The 20,098-nt window shown below is 42.6% G+C and overlaps 2 protein-coding genes across 4 annotated transcripts in view; both read left to right on the top strand.

Annotated features, from left to right (window-relative positions):
* The window catches only part of si:ch211-120g10.1 (butyrophilin subfamily 1 member A1), a 28,046-nt gene extending 18,779 nt beyond the window's left edge, over nucleotides 1–9,267 (top strand). For both annotated transcript variants that reach the window (XM_034190034.1, XM_034190035.1), the window contains exons 9-10: nucleotides 8,222–8,248; nucleotides 8,333–9,267. In XM_034190034.1, coding sequence (XP_034045925.1) covers nucleotides 8,222–8,248; nucleotides 8,333–8,892 — 587 coding nt within the window. In that variant the 3' untranslated portion in view covers nucleotides 8,893–9,267. The remainder of the gene's footprint in view (nucleotides 1–8,221; nucleotides 8,249–8,332) is intronic.
* Nucleotides 9,268–12,443: 3,176 nt separating this feature from the next.
* Nucleotides 12,444–20,098, top strand: part of recql5 (RecQ helicase-like 5) — a 45,834-nt gene continuing 38,179 nt past the window's right edge. Inside the window, exons 1-7 of one of the 2 annotated variants that reach the window (XR_004565822.1) lie at nucleotides 12,444–12,610; nucleotides 12,813–12,934; nucleotides 14,527–15,048; nucleotides 16,622–16,718; nucleotides 18,149–18,260; nucleotides 18,354–18,516; nucleotides 18,612–18,694. Coding sequence is in view for 1 of the 2 variants with exons in the window: in XM_034191220.1 (XP_034047111.1) it covers nucleotides 12,517–12,610; nucleotides 12,813–12,934; nucleotides 14,527–15,048; nucleotides 16,622–16,718; nucleotides 18,149–18,260; nucleotides 18,354–18,516; nucleotides 18,612–18,694 (1,193 nt within the window). In the remaining variant the exon portion in view is untranslated. The remainder of the gene's footprint in view (nucleotides 12,611–12,812; nucleotides 12,935–14,526; nucleotides 15,049–16,621; nucleotides 16,719–18,148; nucleotides 18,261–18,353; nucleotides 18,517–18,611; nucleotides 18,695–20,098) is intronic. The other variant, XM_034191220.1, reaches the window with a different exon arrangement.

The raw sequence follows: 20,098 nt of genomic DNA on the forward strand, positions 1-20,098 counted from the left end.
ACTGCCGTGACACCACGTTTTCCAGAATTTTAGAGAAAAATGATAGATTTGATATCTGCCGATAGTTTGTCAATACACTAGGGTCAAGATTAGGTTTCTTAAGTAATGGTTTAATCAGTGCAGATTTGAAACATTTAGGAACAGATCCAGAAGTTAAAGAAAGATTAATAATTTCCAGCACAGTCGGCCCAAGAGTGGGCCACAGGTCCTTAAACAGTTTTGTTGGTATAGGATCAAATAAACAGGTTGTGCTTTTTGTTGACATTACGAGTTTTGTCAGCATGCCTAGTGAGATACTATCAAATTCTGTAAATCTAGGTAATACCTCAGTAGTGGCGTCCACCTCAATAGCAGGGTGTAGTGGCTGGGTTAAGGCATGCCGGGATATGTTTAACCTGATGTCTTCTATTTTTTTCCCAAAGTAATCCAGGAAATCTTGTGCTGTAAAAGGAGAGCGAACTACAGGTGGATAGATAGATAGATAGATAAATACTTTATTAATCCTGAGGGAAATTGTGTGGCATCTGTCGCTCTCATTCATACATAAAAAGTTACACAAGTTAAAAAAATAAGTTAATGAATAAAAACAGCACCAAGACAAGTTAATAAATAAATAGTACAAGAACAGTATATAAAGTGCAACACGTGACAGGAGTCAAGGCACCTGACACTATGTTTAGGCATTTACAAGGTCTGTGAGAAAAGTATCGGACCTTTTTATTTTTTTCAAAAACCATATGGATTTGAATCACGTGTGATTGCATCAGCCAAGCTTGAACCTTCGTGCGCATGCGTAATTTTTTTCATGCCTGTCGGTTGCGTCATTCGCCTGTGAGCAGGCTTTGAGTGAGCACTGGTCCACCCCTCTCGTCGTTTTTTTATTGCAAATAAATGTCTGAATGATTTGGAGCTTTGCTGCATCAATTTTTTTCCAGAAACTGTGCGAGACCTCCAGGTGGACACCGTTCGGAAAATTAATATGGCTTTCAGGGACGATTTTATGGAGATTACACAGATTAAGGAGTGATCCAGACGGTTTAAAGACTACCCACAACATCTGAGAGCGCGGCGCGCTCCGAGCGCCGATCGACAGGCTCAAACCCCGCTGAAACAACCAGATCATTTCCAACATGAAGGCTTTGTTGATCCGAGATGTCGTCTGACTTTCACAAAAAGGCAGAAGGCGTGGACATCAGCACTTTTTCGGCACATTCCACTGTTACAGGAGTTTTTTTCATGGAAAAAGAAGCGGATGAATGCGCCACCGTGCCGCTCATGGCGCGGGACAAAACCACCTCCGTGTTGGTCTCTCAGGACGGCTTAAAGGTGGCTTTCAGACCGCTTTCGGTGGCTTTTCAGTCGTGTGACTATCTGAGAAATTGTGCATGAGCTGGACATGCCTCTTGTGAGGCTTCATCACGGCGTTGCTTTGCGCCATGCGGCTCCGCCGCGACGCGTGGAGTTCCTCCGCATGTCTGTCTCAATGTGCCGAAAAAGTGCTGATGTCCGCGTCTTCCGCAATTCCTGTGCTAGTCAGACGACATACCGGATCAAGACAGCGTACAGTTTAGAAATGAACGGCACATTCCACTGTTACAGGAGTTTTTGTCATGGAAAGAGGAGCGGAGGAATTCTGCGCATCGCGGCGGAGCCGCATAGCGCAAAGCAACGCCGTGATGAAGCCTCACAGGACATGTTGGGGCATGTCCAGCTCATGCTCAATTTCTCAGATATTCACACGACTGAAAAGCAACCGGAAGCCGTCTGAAAGTCATCTGAAAGCCGTCCTGAGAGACCAACACGGAGGTGGCTTTGTCCCACGCCATGAGCGGCATGGTGGCGCATTCATCCGCTTCTTTTTCCATGAAAAAAAAACTCCTGTAACAGTGGAATGTGCCGAAAATGTGCTGATGTCCACGCCTTCTGCCTTTTTGTGAAAGTCAGACGACGTCCCGGATCAACAAAGCCTTCACGTTGGAAATGATATGGTTGTTTCAGCGGGGTGTCAGCCTGTCGATTGGCGCTTGGAGCGCGCCGTGCTCTCAGACGCTGTGGGCGGTCTTTAAACCGGCTGGATCACTCCTTAATCTGTGTAATCCCCATAAAATCGTCCTTGAAAGCCATATTAATTTTCTGAATGGTGTCCACCTAGAGGTCTCTCACAGTTTCAAGAAAAAATTGATGCAGCAAAGCTTCAAATCATTCCGTCATTTCCTTAATGACGAGAGGGGTGGACCAGTGCTCACTCAAAGCCTGCTCACAGGCGAATGATGCAACCGACAGGCGTGAAAAAACTCACGCATGCGCACGAAGGTTCAAGCTTGGCTGATGCAATCACACGTGATTCAAATCCATATGGTTTTTAAAAAAAATAAAAAGGTCCAATACTTTCTCACAGACCTCGTATAGCCCCCGTCTGCTGCCCCTGGCTGATGTGGCTACATTATACAGCCTGATGGCCCGAGGGACAAAAGAGCATTTGAGGGAAAGGAATCTGGAACTGAAGGCGCTCCCTTGTTTGGATATCACAGAGGTCATTGGGTGGCTCTGATTGGACAGGACTGCCCTGATCTTGGAGAGTGTTCTCCGCTCCAGCACCCTCTCCACAGGGTCCAGACACAGTCCCACCACAGAGCCTGCTTTTTTAATGAGCCGATTCAGCCTCAGAATGTCCTTCTTCCTCATACCGCCCCCCAACACACAACGGCGTAGAAAAGAACACTGGACACGATGGACTGATAGAACATGTACAATAACTTGGAGCAGACCCTGAATGAAGCCAGCCTCCTAAGAAAGTACATTCTGCTCTGTCCCTTCTTATAGACAGCATCCATATTAGCTGCCCAGCTCAGCCTGTTATGCAGCTGCAGGCCAAGGTACCTATAGGTGGAAACCATCTCCACCTCAGATCCGTCAATTACGATGGGCTGCAGAGAGGCTGGCGCCCACCTGAAGTCAAGCACCACTTCCTTTGTTTTGGTGGTGTTGAGCAGGAGCTTGTTTTGCTGGCACCATCCCACACAGTCCCTCACCACGCTCCTATACTTCCCCTCTTCACCCCCCCAATACACACCACAGTTGCGGTGTCATCTGAGAACTTCTGCTTGTGACATGTATCGGAGTTGTAGTGAAAGTCCGTAGTATAGAGGGTGAAGAGGAGGGGTGAAAGCACCGTGCCCTGAGGTACTCCAGTGCTGCAGGTCAATGTAGAGGACCTACACCCCCCCACTCGTACAAACTGTGGCCGGTTGGTCAAATAATCCAAAATCCAGAGCACGAGGTGGGGGTCCACAGCCATGATGTTAAGTTTCTCCTGGAGAAGACTGTGATGTATTGTATTAAAAGCACTGGAGAAGTCAAAGAAAAGCATCCTTACAATGCATCCCCCCACATCCAGGTATGTCAGGGCGCCATGCAGGAGGTAGAGGACAGCATCTTCAACACCCACCCTCTCCTGGTAGGCGAACTGGAGAGGGTCCCTCACTGCCTGCACTTGGGGTCGCACAAGCTGCAGAACCAGTCGCTCTAGTGTTTTCATCATGTGGGACGTGAGCACGACCGGCCTGTAGTCACTCAGCTCCCGAGGACGAGACTTCTTTGGAACTGGAATAATGCAGGATGTTTTCCACAATGAGGGGACACTCCCCAGCCGCAGACTCAGGTTGAAGACCTGCTGTAGAGGGTAACCCAGCTCCACTGCACATGTCTTTAGGAGCCTTGGACAGACCTGGTCCGGACCCGCGGCCTTCCTCGAATGCAGACATCGCAGCTCCCTGGTCACCTGTTCTGCCGTGATTGAGGGAGGAGTTGAGGTGGGAGTAGAGAGCAGTTGTGTCAGAGATAAAGAGGCGCACGAAGGTACTGCAGGAGAATGTTGGTCAGAGGAGCCTAGAGAAGGCTGTGGGGGTGAGCAGGTCGTTGGGGGGAACTGAAACGATTAGAAAAGGTGTTCAGTTCCTCTGCTCGCTGGAGGTCCATGCAGCCCACATTGCCCTTGCTGCTGCAGCCTGTAATGGCTTTCATACCATTCCAGACTTCCCGCATGTTGTTTTCACCCAGCTTCCTCTCCAGCTTTTTACTGTATGCCTCTCTAGCCTCCTTAGGCAGATTTTAACCTCATCTTGCACCTCCCTCAACTTCTCACAGTCTCTGTTCCTGAACACTTCCTTCTTCTTATTTAGGACTTGCTTCACGTCAGAGGTTATCCATGATTTGTTGTTGGGAAAGCACTTTACTGGTTTCACAGGCACCACCACATCCACACAAAAGTTCAAATAGTCAGTTATACACCCAACCACCCCCTCAAGGTCCTCACCATGTACATTCATAAACACACTCCAGTCAGTGGTGGCAAAGCAGTCTCTAAGTGCGTCCTCTGCTTCAGGGGACCACTTTCTGACCTGCCTAGTAATTACAGGTTGCCTTTTCACTCTGGGAATATATATTGGCTGCACATGGATGAGGTTATGGTCGGATTTCCCCAGAGGAGGGAGAGGGGACACTTTATATGCATCTGTGACATTTGCATATAACAGATCTATGGTCCTATTTTTCCTTGTGGGACAGTTCACATATTGGTGGAAAGAAGGGAGAGTAGTGTCCAAAGTGACATGGTTAAAATCACCCGATATGATGAAAAATGCGTCTGGATGCTGTGACTGTAGCGCCGTAGTGATGTTGTGAATGGACTCAAGCGCCGCCTCTGCCTCCACCCTCGGAGGAATGTACACACAGAGCGCGATCACGTGTGAGAACTCACGTGGTACGTAATATGGTCTGATGCTAACAGCTAACAGCTCCAGATCACAGCTGCATATCACCGTTTTAACCATCAGATGATTTGGATGGCACCATCGCTTGTTAACATGCATGGACAACAAGGTGATTGTCCATGCATAAGTGTTGCCACCGTGTCGAACAAGAACTTTGAGTTATGCTTGTTTTTATTGATCAAATCAGATGTAATAAGTCCGCTTTGTAGCTAATAATGCATGCTTATAGTCTAAGATAGCATCACGCCATGCAAGGTGAAATACTAATTTTGAATGACGCCAGCTTTATGCTTGAGGTCATGCGTTAATCATTGAACCAAGGTGACTTGTGATTTGGGGAGCGTGTTTTAACAACAGGTGGTGCAGTCATGTCGAGTGTAGTTTTGAAGCACTGAGTTTTAAACTATCCACAAGTCTGTCTACTGACTGGGTATTTGTCAGATGTGAAGCTAAGACATCAGGCCAGTCTAGCTTCGAGTTCAGTCTTAGTTGAGGAGTTGATGCATCGCCGTAATGATATCTAAGGGTTGTTGTTCCACTAACTACACACGCAGCGAAAACTGTAAACTTACTAAGTGAGTGATCAGACACCACTGATGTAAGAGGCATGATGTCAGTATTCGTGACAGCAATTACCCACGTGTTGAGAACCAGAGATCCAGGGTATTTCACTAATGCTGTGTGAATCCCGAATGCACTGCCGAAAATCCTAATGCATCGACAATTTCCATACATGATTTGCAGAGGGGATCAGAAGGCTTATTATATGAATGTTAAAGTACACCAATGATCAGAACCTTATCTACACTAGTTGACAAGGTTAGAGATGAACGCCACCAAATTCAATCTAAGAATTCAGAATATGGGCCAGGATAGGCCTATATACAGTGACAAAGTAATACGACTGATTTTTATTCTTCTGACCTTGGCAATGTGTAATATCCTGAGCAGAGCGGAGAATCAGATGCTCAAACGAGTGATACTTGTAACCCCCAACAGCTAATAAGCTAAACCTAGATTTATAAATAAGAGCAAGACCCCCACCTTGCTTCGCATCACGAGGGACGTGACTAAATGTATATGCTGGTGGGCAGGTCTCATTTAAGGCGAGGACAGCTGTAGGTTTAAGCCAGGTTTCACATAGCCCAATCATATCTAAGTGGTGATCAATAATTAGATCATTGATCAACAATGATTTTGAGGACAGTGATCTTATGTTAATGAGACCCAGTCTAAGGACTTCAGTGGGGTTGACAGTTGAACTGTTTGGGTTTAGGGGTGGTTCCAGAGTAGCATATATAAGATGCCTAGAAGTAGGTTTAGGTTTAAGACATTCCACGCGCGTTGTAGGTAGCAGACACGCTGGAACAACCACTGGGCCATTCTCAGTTTCAACATCATCCAATATAGTAATGGGTATTAAGTTTGAAAAGCATATCCCTCTATGATTTTTATGGACATGACTATGGAAGCAGGCCACAGTCTCAACTTGTTGAAATTCCCTCCCTGGCAAATAAACTGCACTATCACCATAGTGGATTTTCTGCACTAAATTCCCCACTAAGCTAATGGATTCCACACCCACATTTGTCATAAGCCTTGCAGGGTCTCTAATCACCTGCTCCGTGGCCTGCTGTAGATTCCTAATGTTACCCTCCCTGTAGAGCTCTATCTATGTTCGCAGACAAGATGGCGGTGCCTTCCCCAGTAGGGTGGAGGCCATCCAGCATCAGCAAGCCACGGTGGCCCAGAACGAAGGCCAGTTATCAATAAACCTAAAGCCTTGCTGTCTACAAACTGCGCCAGCCACCTATTTAACGATGTCAGCCTGCTAAACGCCTCATCAGTACCCCGGGAGGGGAGGGGACCAGAGACTATTAATCAATGCCGACACATCTTTCTGCCATTTTTGTGACCTCTGAGTGCTTCATCCTGATATCATTGGTGCCAACATGAATAACTATGTGACTATATCTCAGGTCATGTCTTTCGTTCTGTCTTCCCTTCTGCAGTGTCAGCCCCCCTAAGATGAGATGCAATGTCAGGAACTCTGGCCCCAGGATACATTTAACATCAGCCGGCCGTCTGTAACCTGACTTTGCAGGTGATAGAATCCCCCTAAAGTCGCGGTGTTTCAGGCCTGGAGACAGGAGTGGAAGTCACTTGTGGGCTCAGAGAATTCACATCTGGCAAATCCAAGGGGGAGAACCGATTCACAGTTCGCACTGGCGAGTGTGATCGGGGTGCCACAACTGGGCGCCTAGCCACAGTCCGAAAGCCGTCCTCCACAGCCGCCATTTCTAAGCTGATGCTAATGGGCTCACTAGCCGGCCCCAACACTAACCTCATCTGGAGTGCCCGTAACATCTAACTCCACTGAGCTAAGAAGCTGCTCTAACTTACGGACACAGCTCTCTAAGAGAGCCACCCTATCTTCCAACATCACGCAGGATTTACGGAGGGTGTAAAGTAGAATTAGTAGTGTATTTTGTGCACTAAGAAATTCAAGAATGTAGCCAAGCAAACACGAGCTAACCAATAATGGATAAGCTAACCACTCCTAAGGCTCACACAGACGCAAATAAATTTATTAAAATTCACAGCAGTTACACTGAAAAACCAACAGAAGTATTAAACAGGTAAAACAGCAGCAGCTATAAAATACACTAAACAGTTAATTAACTAATAGGAGTGTAAAAAAATGAAATGAAAAAATGATGACGGGAGTCCGAAATAGCTAACGCAAGCTAACCGCCAGCGAAAATGCTAGTTGCTCCTAAGATTTTACACAGGAGTAAAATAATTACTTAAAATTCACAGCAGTTTGACTAAAAAACGAACAGAAGTATTAAACGGGTAAAAAAGAAACAGCTATAAAAAGTAACGACGGAGTGGGGAGGGGTTGACCTAGCTAGCGAAAGCTAACCCCTAGTGAATGCTAACTGCTAGCGATTCACAACAGGACTGTTGTTAAATAACGTTCAGAGCAGCATACCAATTAATAACCAGAAGAGTGCATAAACAGAAATAAAAGAAGTGTATACAACCGCACTTTGTGAAGTTCAGAGTGGCGCCACAGCCAACGATCGATCCGTTCAGAAGGCAAGTTGCCAGATCTGTGAAAATCAGTAAGTAGACCTGCTGGTTCTATTCCTGTCATGCTCCCTATCTTTCTCCTTGGCCAGAAACATTTATTTACATTGTCCAAGTCCACCCAACTGTAAATGTGTGTCATCCTTGTTTGGGATTCAGTCTATGATGGATTGGCATCTTGGTACCAGTGGGCCACAAGGATATATAGACTTACTTTTTCTTGTTAAACTGGGTAAGGAGTTGGTTGGGGTCCAGCATAATTGTTAGTCTGCATGAAATGATCTGTACTGAAATATCTGTTTGCTCTTGATATGTCACATTCACCCAAATAAATTCTGTTGTTGCACTTTTTATAGTGTGGGAATGGATCTCAGATGCTGCAGGTACAGTATTAATTTGGTCTGTTTTATTATTTAAAGGTGTTATTCAGACTTTTTGGTGATCAATTTATTTGTCTCTTGTTCTAGTGGAGGTGACTCTGGATCTGGACACAGCTAACCCAGATCTCCTGATCTCCCCTGATGAGAAAAGGATGCGCTGTGGCTTTGAGAGAAAGGAGATTCCCAACTACCATCAGCGCTTTGATGGTTGGTGGTGCGCTGTTGGTGTGGAAGGCTTTGGCTCCGGTCGCCACTATTGGGAGGCGGAAGTCGGTGAGCGGGATTGGCGGCTGGGTGTGGCCAAAGAGTCAGCCCTGAGAAAGGGTTTCAAGTCCCTGAACACCAACACGGGTTACTTGACCCTGCGCCTGGAGAGGGGCAGTGAGCTGAAAGTGCTGACTGTGCCCTTCACCGCCTTGCCTCCCGACCTCATCCCCAGCAAGGTGGGCATCTACCTTGACTACGACGGAGGTCAACTGTCCTTCTACGATGTGGACAGACACGCCCACATTTACACCTACAGTGAGACCTTCAGTGAGAAGCTGTTCCCGTTGTTTGGCACAGTGGAGATTATCAAAGATCTGGTGATCACATCACCAGCATCTAAAACCCAATGCCTCTGCCCCACATCATGCCTTTGGGGTTGAGTTTTCCCTCTGTTACCTCTACCTTAAATTCCACTCTTTCCATATCCAGAAAAAGAATAAAATATATTCCAAAAGAGGTTCATGTAGTCACTGGTAGAAATGAGCGACCTCTGCTGTGAAACACAATCATCGTGCTGTCGAGTAGCTTCACTACATGGCCACTCCTTGCTGCTATAACGTGATTGTCGCCGTTACTTCACCACTACTGAGTTGTAGAGCTATACTCTTTACTCTCTTATATATTAGTGATTTCATATATTTGAAAGAAGCCCTTATAGTATTAATCAGTGTATTGTGCAATATTAATCCCGCAGCAACAATGCAATCTCTGTGAATGATGAATAAACTAATTTAAAAGTCACTTGTTTGTGTTGATGAATGTAGCAATCAGTGTTTCCACTGTGTGGTGCCACACACGTCATTATTTAAAACTATCAGACTATTTTAGATAACAAGTGAGCTACATGTCACAAATCAGGTCTTGACAGGCAATTAAAAAAAAAAATCTCAACATTCCTCCCTTTTTTCCTCTTATTTTTGTTTATGGGGTATTTTATGCCCATTTATCCTGCGGTGTGCCAAGAGGGTGACTTTATAGTCCTGTATACAGGACATATTGCTAAATGGATCTAACAGTAATATGATTCAGGATATTTTTCATACATGTGAATCTAAGTGGTGGATTTCACAACCCCAATTCCAATGAAGTTGGGACGTGTAAAATGTAAATAAAAACAGAATACAATGATTTGCAAACCCTCTTCAACCTATATTCAATTGAATACACCACAAAGACAAGATATTTAATGTTTCAAACTGATAGACCTTTTTTGTTTTTTGTGCAAATATTTGCTCATTTTGAAATGGATGCCTGCAACACGTTTAAAAAAAGCTGGGACAGGTGGCAACAAAAGACTGGGAAAGTTGATGAATGCTCAAAGAACATCTATTCGGAACATTCCACAGGTGAACAGGTTAATTAGGAAACAGATGAGTGTCATGATTGGGTATAAAAGAAGCATCCCCCAAAAGGCTCAGCCACAAGCAAAGATGGGGTGAAGATCACCGCTTTGTGAAACAGCTGTGTGGAAAAAATAGTCCAACAGTTTAATAACAATGTTTCTCAATGTTCAATTGCAAAGAAGGATTCCATCATCTACAGTCCATAATATAATCAGAAGATTCAGAGAATCTGGAAAAACTTTCTATACATAAGCAGCAAGGCTGGAAAACAACATTGGAATTCCTGTGACTTTCGATCCATCAGGCGGCACTGCATTAAAAAACGACATTGTGTAAAGGATCTTACCTGGCGTGGGCCTCAGGAAACACTCAGAAAACCATTGTCAGTTAACACAGTTTGTCCTCTACATCTAGTGCAAGTTAAAGTTAAAACTCTACCATGCAAAGCAAAAGCCATACATCAACAACATTCAGAAACGCCGCGGCCTTCTCTGCATGGGCCCAAGCTCATTTGAAGTGGACAGACGCAAAGTGGAAAAGTGTGCTGTCGTCTGATGAGTCCACATTTCAAATTGTTTTTTTGAAATCATGGACGTCATGTCCTCCGGACAAAAGAGGAAAAAGACCATCCAGATTGTTACCAGTGCAAAGTTCAAAAGACAAGCATCTGCAATGGTATTGGGGTGTGTTAGTACCCATGGCATGGGCAACTTACACATCTGTGATGGTACCATCAATGCTGAAAGGTACATCCAGGTTTTGGAGCAACACATGCTGTCATCCAAGCAACGTCTTTTTCAGGGATGTCCCTGCACAATGCCAACCCAAATTCTGCACGTGTTACATAGGGTGGCTTCGTAGTAAAAGGGTGTGGGTACTAGACTGGCCTGCCTGCAGTCCAGACCTGTCACCCATTGAAAATGTGTGGCGCATTCAAAATATGACAACGGAGACCCCCGACTGTTGAACAGCTGAAGTCATACATCAAGCACAAATGGGAAAGAATTCCACCTGCAAAGCTTCAACAGTTAGTGTCCTCAGTTCCCAAACGCTTATTGAGTGTTGTTAGAAGGAAAGGTGATGTAACACAGTGGTAAACATACCACTGTCCCAGCTTTTTTGAAACGTGTTGGTGGCATCCATTTCAAAATGAGCAAATATTTGCACAAAACAAAGTTTAGCAGTTTGTAAATTAAATATCTTGTCTTTGTGGTGTATTCAATTGAATATAGGTTGAAGAGGATTTGCAAATCATTGTATTCTGTTTTTATTTACATTTTACACAACGTCCCAACTTCATTGGAGCTGCAGTTGCAGGTTGAAAATCATGAAAGGGATCATGTAAGAAATAATGAGAAGTTGCTACATATTAGCAATTATTTAAGATAAAGAGTGTTGTCAAAAGTACGTTTCTTCTTTGACAATTTTAAAACATTTATTTTGTGTGAATTTTGATTTGATTTTACAAGAATACCATACATTTCTCACAGTTATGTTCTTTTGGGGCCACCCATTAAGGTCTGTTATCACTATCTCTAACATACTTCCTTTAATTAAATATGCAAACTTATCTGCATTGCTACAGGGAAAAAATAATGGTAAATGTTTTACTCATTTTACCAAAATATTTTTATTAATTAAACCACCCCAAAAAAATCAAGTTGCCAGTCTGTTTTTTTTTTTTCAAGAGTAATGTCTGTATTTGTGTCGAATTTGGTGCTTCCGCCATCATTTGAAGGATATCTGCTGCACTACTTTTTACGTCGACGCCTCAGGACTTGCTGCAACGTAATCCAACGTCGGCGCCATATTGGATGGGTCTCCACAATAGACTCGCACCCGAGTCAACCGGGGTCAATGGAGAGTGAGCAAATTTATCGGTATTTTGTGCTGCTTACGGTTGCAATAACCGACACAGTATCTCATTTGCTGTGTTTCCATCCAACTAGTATCGCAACTAATAAGCGAATTTTCCGCAAAAGCAAGAGTGTATTTGTGCGCATTTCCATCCGCTTATGCGCTTTTGCTTCACAATTCTTTGGATGTGAGAACCATTATTTCATGCTTCAGTCATTTGTGGTGTCTGTATTTCACAAAGTAAGGTAGAAATAAATTCAAACTTGTTTCTTTACTAAATTATCAAATTAATTTATACATTTATTTATATGCCATAGCATGTGTCTTTTTAAGGAGCATAAGACAAACTCTTTCAGCATGAAAGTACGTTTTTTTAATGTGTGACAGCATCCTGTATCGTAACTGAATCTCTACCGTGGGAAAATCGGGTAAAAATTCTTCTGGGCGGCGCAATAGGGACCCATCCAAGATGGCGGCAGTGGCAGTCTATGAGGCATCTATGTATATGTACTTTACCGACATTCAAATCAAGTAATTTGCTTACTCGCTCAGCAGAAACTAGTTTCTTGACAGTTTGTGAGGATGGGATACAAACAAACAAACAGAAACTAAACCGTGTTTTATATATTTATTTATATATGTACAAATTAACCCCGTACTCTGTGCCGAGTTTACACTTTGTGTGCGGACAAAAATTAGGTTTAATGTGAGGTTTTTGTCTCCGCTAGAAATTAGCGTAGAATTTATGATGTCATCATCGTGCGCGCGACCTAGCCGCAGAGTTGTCTTAGCATGAATTAGGCGATGACAGCTTTAAAAAAGGCTTTAAAGTCTCACTTCGGCTTTGACAGCTTCAGGTCTAAACTGCAGGAAGATGTTGTTACTGCGGTCATCAAAGGTGAGGTGTATTTATGCGTAAGAAATACTTGTGTTTACTTAGCAGACGTTAGCTAACTCACGATTAGCTTCTCTGTTCATTTGACGTGCAAAATAAATCCTGTTTCCTGCCGTGCCGTTAGTTTTGACGTTGAATTTAATTATTTATTTTAGTGCTGTCATCAGACTAAGTAATTTGTGACTGGTGCTGTGTGTGTCTGCAGGTGACAGGGATGTGTTTGTTTGTATGCCCACCGGAGCAGGAAAGTCTCTGTGCTACCAGTTTCCTGCAGTGCTGGCTGAAGGCATCACTCTGGTTATATCCCCACTTATCGCTCTCATCCAGGTCAGTCTCTTTCAGTGCCCACTTAATCTATGCAGTATTGACACTGCAGGTCTTCATGGCTATATCATTCGTTTTCTGCCAAGCAGCTTATCCCACCCACATGTCCACATCCTTGGTTGAGTCCTCTAACTCTTCTTGGGGTATCTCGAGGTGTCCTCAAGCCATCTGGGAAGTATAATCCCTCCAGCATGTCCTGAGTCTTTCCTGGGGCCTACTCTCAGTTGGACATGCCTGGAAGACCTCTCAAAGGAGATGACTAGAGGGCATCCTCACCTCACAAGATGTCTGAACCGCCTCAGCTGGCTCCTTTAAATGTGAAGAAGTAGCAGTTCTACTCGGAGTCCATCCTGCTTCTCACCTTGTTTCTGAATGTAAGCCCAAATACCTAAAAGAATCTCATTTCTGCCACTTGTATCCACAAACCTGTTCTTTTGGTCATTAACCAAAGTTCATGACCCTAAGATGAGGATAGGATCGCAACTCAACTGGTAAATCAAGAGTCTCGTCTTCTGGCTCAACTCATTCTTCACTACGACAGTCTGGCACAGCATCCACAGGACCTCAGACACAGCCCCAATCCATCTGTTGAGCTCATGCTTCATCTTACCCCTACTTGTGAACGAAACCCAGAGATACATGAACCCCTTCACTTGAGGAAATAATTCTGTTGAGGAATTCGCTTCACACTCTGTCTCACACTTGCCCAGTGCACATTGGAGGACACTGTCTGATGAAGCCAACAGAAATGCATCTTTCACAAAAAGCAGAGATGCAACTTTGAGGTGACCTCAGTTTGGTGCCTGGGTCTTTTTTTTTTCTTTTTTTTTTTTTGGGACAGTGCATTTACCTCTGCTGTTTTAAAGTGGCCCATATCTAATATGTGCATTTACATGGTTTCTACTTGCAACTCCCTGGATACACTGACGTGCAAATTTTATTCAAATAGATTGGTGGTGATGCATGGAGCTGGTTACATTTAATTTGCTGAGACACTCAAGCTTGAATTTTTGTTCTATAGAATTTCTTTATCACTGTTCAGATATTGCGGGTACAGTCTCTGAAATCATGGTACGTCAGCGCCTCACGTTTAGTGTTCCCTCACCGTGCATCTTCTGTCACAAGGCACAGATTTAAAAATGACAGTAAATCAACATATTAAATATGAAACACATTTTTGTTGTCTTAACAGAAGAGGTGATGGATTGTCAGAAATTGTCAGCTACACACAGTTCATGCAAAATTACACGGCGTACAACACACACACAAATATATATGAAGAGCCCAGATTAAATAAGTAGTTGGCAAAACTGCACATTCATGTTGTTTTATCATATTTTTCAGATGTACAATGATTAGAGCTTTTGTTGCACCTGTTGCTGCTTTGTCCATTCACAGAAAAAATGCAACTGAAGATGTAGGAGGTGGTGAATGACAACAAAATCCCATCTGTGTTTTTAGACCACAGTAGCACATACTTTATACAGATACCTGATTTATTCCTGCATTTGTTTTGAGTCCTGAGATGGTGTAAATGGAATCCTGGTGCATACTCACCCTTTATGTGTTCCCCCCCCATTTGTATTTACAAACAGGACCAAGTGGACCACCTGCAGGAGCTGAGCATCCCAGCCTGCTCCATTAACTCCAAACTCCCGGCAGCTGAGCGCCGTGCCATCTTGGCTGACTTGACGAGCAAGAGTCCGAAGCTGAAACTGCTCTACATTACACCAGAAATGGTGGCGTCTCCTTCCTTCCAGCCCTGCCTGACAAACCTGTGCTCCCACAACCTCTTCTCTTACCTGGCTGTGGATGAAGCTCATTGTGTCTCCCAGTGGGGTCATGATTTTAGGCCAGACTACCTCAAACTGGGCGAGCTGCGTGCTCGCTTGTCAGGGGTTCCTTGCTTGGCTCTGACAGCGACAGCCCCCAAGAATGTACAACAGGACATTGTTCGTTCCTTGAGGCTGCAGTCGCCGCTGTCTTTTGTTACACCTGTTTTCAGGAGTAACTTGTATTATGATGTGATCTTCAGGGAGCTGCTGCCGAACCCTTACGTTCACCTCCATGCATTTATTATAAAGGTATTGGAGCAGGCCAGCGCATCCAAAGGACAGGTTAGTAGACTGAACTCTGATTTGCGAAGGGGACATTTTATGTGGTTACTGATCCATAATATTAATGCCAAATTTATTTTTATGTCATCTTCTATTCATGATAAAGAGGTTCACATTAATTAAACAAAGCACTTGAAAACACAGACACTAAGGAATTGAAAACAGAGTAGGTATATGGAAGTAAATCTGTGCCATCACAGTTTGAATTTGAATTTTGAAGGTTGAAATTTTTTTAGCATCAATTGCTGCTCCCTGCTTTCTATTTTTTGGGGGTTGAACTTTTTTAGGTTGATTATTATTTTTATTTTTTAGGTTGATTTTTTTTTTTTTTTTTTTTCCTTTCTTTCTTTCTTTTTTTAGGTTGAAGTTTTAGAGGCTGCATATGTTGATGCTAAACAAATTCAACCTTAAAAATTCAAATTCAAACTCTGATGACACAGATGTACTTCCATATAGGAACAAAGAATTCCAGACATAGTGAGGAAAATGAACACCCTGCGGTTTTGCAAGTTCTCCCACTTAAAAATCATGGAGGGGTCTAAAATTTTCATCTTAGGTGCATGTCCACTGTGAGAGACATAATCCAAAAAAAAAAAAAAAATTCCGGAAATCACAATGTATGATTTTTTTTAATAATTTATTTGTATGTTACTGCTGCAAATAAGTATTTGAACACCTGTTAATATTTGGTACAGTAGCCTTTGTTTGCAATTACAGAGGTCAGACGTTTCCTGTAGTTCTTGACCAAGTTTTCACACACTGCAGCAGGGATTTTGGTCCACTCCTCCATACAGATCTTCTCCAAATCTTTCAGGTTTGGAGTTTCAGCTCCCTCCAAAGATTTTCTATTGAGTTCAGGTCTGGAGACTGGCCAGGCCACTCCAGGACCTTGAAGTTTCAGACCCCTCCATGATTTCTAAGTGGGAGAACTTGCAAAATCGCAGGGTGTTCAAATATTTATTTTCCTCATTTTAAATAAAGTTATGGCATGAGAAAATAACATTAAAATGTGCAGCTCAATGACAAGAGTCACAAAAATGTTTAAAGAAAGTATATTTTCAAAGTGTGAGGAAATGGTATGATGCCTCACTCAACAACAGAGAACTTAGGTTTGTTTGTGAGGGAATTGTCAAATTAGATTTGAAAATGAAAAATGTTTTCATGTATTCAGTTTTATCTTTTGTGGTAATTGATCTGTGTAAAGGTTTGGCACAATAAGCTTAGCTTCAGCTAACTACTTTTTTTGGCCATGTATGAAGAATTTGCTTTGATAACAGTAATGTACACAAGTATTTTGACACTGACATGATTTATTTATTTTTAAATTACATTTGGCTGTGTATACCAAAGTAACAGAGTTGAAAAGACAGCTGTACTTATGAACACTTTCAGCAGAAAAGAAATTAATTAAAGCCACTTTAATACACAGTCCCTCCATTTTCAGAGGCCATGAGGATTGCTGTTCATAGAAATCATACTTTAACAGCCAGTTTTCTTTTGACACTTGTGGTTATGTGGATGTTTACACATTCAGATTTCAGTTCGAGTTACACTGTGTGATATTGTTTAACAGGGATGTGGGATTGTGTACTGTCGGACCAGAGACGGATGTGAAACTGTGGCATATGAGCTGACTAAACTTGGAGTCTTGGCTAAACCTTATCACGCAGGTAAGCATTTATTTATTTGACAAGTCTGTATGAGAAGCAGTAACGGTCACCAGACTCTGGCTTTGGAAATGAAGAGGTGACAAACTCATTTCATGCTGCACCTAACTACAACTACACATACTGTGTATAAGTACACATATATTTGTGTATTTATATTTGCACATTGTTTTTTACTTTCACTTTTGATACTTTGTGTGCTTCTTGGATGGATGGATGAGATTTACTGTCATTGTCATTACATGAGTGCAACACAACTTAACCCCATGTGCTGCTATAAAATGTTGCTGGAACCTCAATTTCTCAGAGGGAGTCTTCCCAAGGGATTAATAAAATTCTGTCTAATCTAATCTACTCCTAATGTCCATCCTGCATGTTATGATTATTCCCTGTCACAAGTCCAGACATGTCCAACAGGGGGCAGACAGATATACAGTATAATACTAGTACCTGTCACTATTGGAATAATTATGTACAGGGTGTCCCCCCAAAAAGTGCTACAAAATCATTCGACTCTAATTCTGCAATGGCTAATCTGAATTTTTTTTTCTTTATCAGACGTCAAGATATACATGAGGAATTTCTTCTGATGTAGTTTGAGACTGATCCAGCAAGCAAAAAGGGAAACTGGTGGAATTCTACTTTGAGACCAGATCGATTGGTGCACATCTTGTGAATGCCAAAATGCTTTAAAAAAAAAAAAAAAAAAAAAAAAAAAGTTGAAATTAGAAATGTACACCAGAGACAAAATTCCCTGAGATATCCTTCAACATGACATATGACAGATAACCGTATCCAAAGGTGTATAGATTTTCTATGGCTTTATTTTGTGGCACTTTTTTTGGGACACCCTGTATTACAATAGTGGGAGAGAATGCACAACTAACTTATTATCAGCAGCTATTGTAGTAAATGTGAGTAATATGACTAATACCTCTTTGTGAATACGGGTCTGTGCACAGATTCGTTGGCAGATAGCAATCACTCTTTGAATAATTGAAACTGCACAGGAAACGTAACCACTGTTGTGACAAGTTAAGTGTGAGAGCATGCACTGTTGCTGCAGCACTACACAACAGAATTAATCCATGTCCTGGTTGGCAACCACTCAGGCAGGCAGCCAATCCAACTTCACCTGTCAAAAATGATCATCTATCTTCTGCAGCAAAATGAAGCGTGGGCGCTGTTTGGCTTTCTGCACCTGCTGGGGTTGTCAGCACTGAGGCACCAATGTGCTGGTTTAGAGAAACGCAAAACATGGCCAAAATGTTGTAACTGACACTCCCTCACAGGTGCAAGTGATACGCCTCCTCTGAGTCTCCAAATCACTCCAGCTTTGTCCAAGGATCCTCCAAAACAGACTGAGTACCAAAGTCTTCCAGTCTTCCAAAATCCCAGCATTTGAACTGAGCTTTTGACTTTCACGTGAACAGGTCTCAAAGCATCAGATCGCACAGAGGTCCAGAATGAGTGGATGCAGGGAAAAGTGCTGGTTATTGTCGCCACCATCAGTTTCGGGATGGGTGTAGACAAGCCAGACGTCAGGTAAAACACGCTTTTGCTATTTTCAAGTTATCATTTTTGTTTAGGAGCTCAGATGTTCTGCACATGCTAATGTCATTTTGGGGATATCTGCAGGTTTGTAGCCCACTGGAACCTCGCCAAGTCCTTGGCCAGTTACTACCAAGAGTCCGGGCGAGCAGGGAGAGACGGATTGCCTTCCTCTTGTCGCACCTACTACTCCCAAAAAGATAAGGAGCAAATCAACTTCCTCATCCGCCAGGAGGTTACACGTAGACAGGTCAGGATTACAAGAGGCAACTCAAATGGTTATGTATCCCCATCAAATTCAGCATTGTTTTCAGGTTTTTGAACATCTCTTGAACTTTTCTGCAGCAAAAGCGCGGTTTTGAAAAAGACACAGACAAAACGGCCATGATAGACTTTGAAGCCATGGTCTCATTTTGTGAGCAAGAAAGGTGAGTGAAGCCCTCTGTGCTCACACACAGTTCATTTTTATTTTGTACAAATGAAGGTTAACAATCCAGTAAATGTAAAAATCATCACATTGTTATTTTTCTTTTCTGAATGTAGTTCTGCATACAGACATACCTGTTACATACAGTACATCACTGTTAGATTTAGCTTCTGTACAGCAGAGGGCAGGCTTGAGCTGTCTTTCAGGTGCTGGCCCATAAATATTTGGACATTGACAAAGCTTTGAATGCATCCTCAAAGTGAAGCTATAATTTGAGGGTGTCTGTACATCATAACTGTGTAATTAGTGTAGGAATTTGAGCACATTTTGTGCATGGTGTATCTGCGAAAGGGATGGAAAATAATTGGAAGAGCACAACCATAAATATTGTCCTGTTTAAAAAAAAAAAAAAAAAAAAAATCTTTTGCAGTCAATAACTATTTGAAGATTGGAATCCAGACATCATTATGTCATATGTTTCTCTCTTGGTGTTGCTCTGCCAGAGTTCTACTCCACCTGATGTCACTTCCTGCTTGTTGTTTAAGCATTTTTTCACCTCCTCCTTCCAATGAAATGCATCCTCAGTTGGCGCCAGGTTAGGAAATTTGGCCGTTGTAGAAATGTCTGTCGAGTTATTTTCTGACATGCCGATATCATCTATCATCAGTTTTTTGCACATTTTTTTTTCAAATTTTCAAGGCCAACCAAAAACTAACAATACATCGTCTGCTAGAGCGTTTCATTCATGAATCTGAAGGAAACAGTTTTGTTTCCGTTCTATTCTGCTCACGATATTTAACGGCTCTTTGAGTTATATTTCTGGAGATACTGAATCCTGCAGATTGCTTCCAGCTGAGTTGTTTCTTGGTGAAAATGGAGATTACAGGGTACAAAACATGACATTTGTGAATTTCAGCTAAAATGTTTGAAGAGATACTAGTTTTTGGTTCCAGGTAAAGCTTGTATAAAATTTTTGTGAATGTCTAAATATTTATGGATATATCTATATTATAATTCAGTTTATTTATGTAGAACCAAATCACAAGTGACCCCCAAGGTGCTTCACAAGGGTAACATTAACCATACCCACTTCCCCAGAGCAAACACATAGGCACCAGTGGTAAGGGGAAAACTCCCTCTTTTTTTGTTATAGGTAGAAATCTCAAGCAGATCATACTCAGAGGGGTGACCATCTGCTTAGGGCATACTAACAATGGCAAAAAAAAAAATCAGATAAACAAAGCACAACAAAGAAATGTAAAACATGCATGCTAAAGATGATGGAACTGAGCATCCAGGCAGTTATAAAGTGTAATGGTCATACTAACCACGGAGTCCAAACAGTGGTCATTGTGACCAACTGGTCCAAACAGTGAAGCTGTAAAGAGCATCAGCCCATGAAGAG

The sequence above is a fragment of the Thalassophryne amazonica genome, chromosome 16, assembly GCF_902500255.1.
Source record: "Thalassophryne amazonica chromosome 16, fThaAma1.1, whole genome shotgun sequence".
NCBI classification, from domain to species: Eukaryota; Metazoa; Chordata; class Actinopteri; order Batrachoidiformes; family Batrachoididae; genus Thalassophryne; species Thalassophryne amazonica.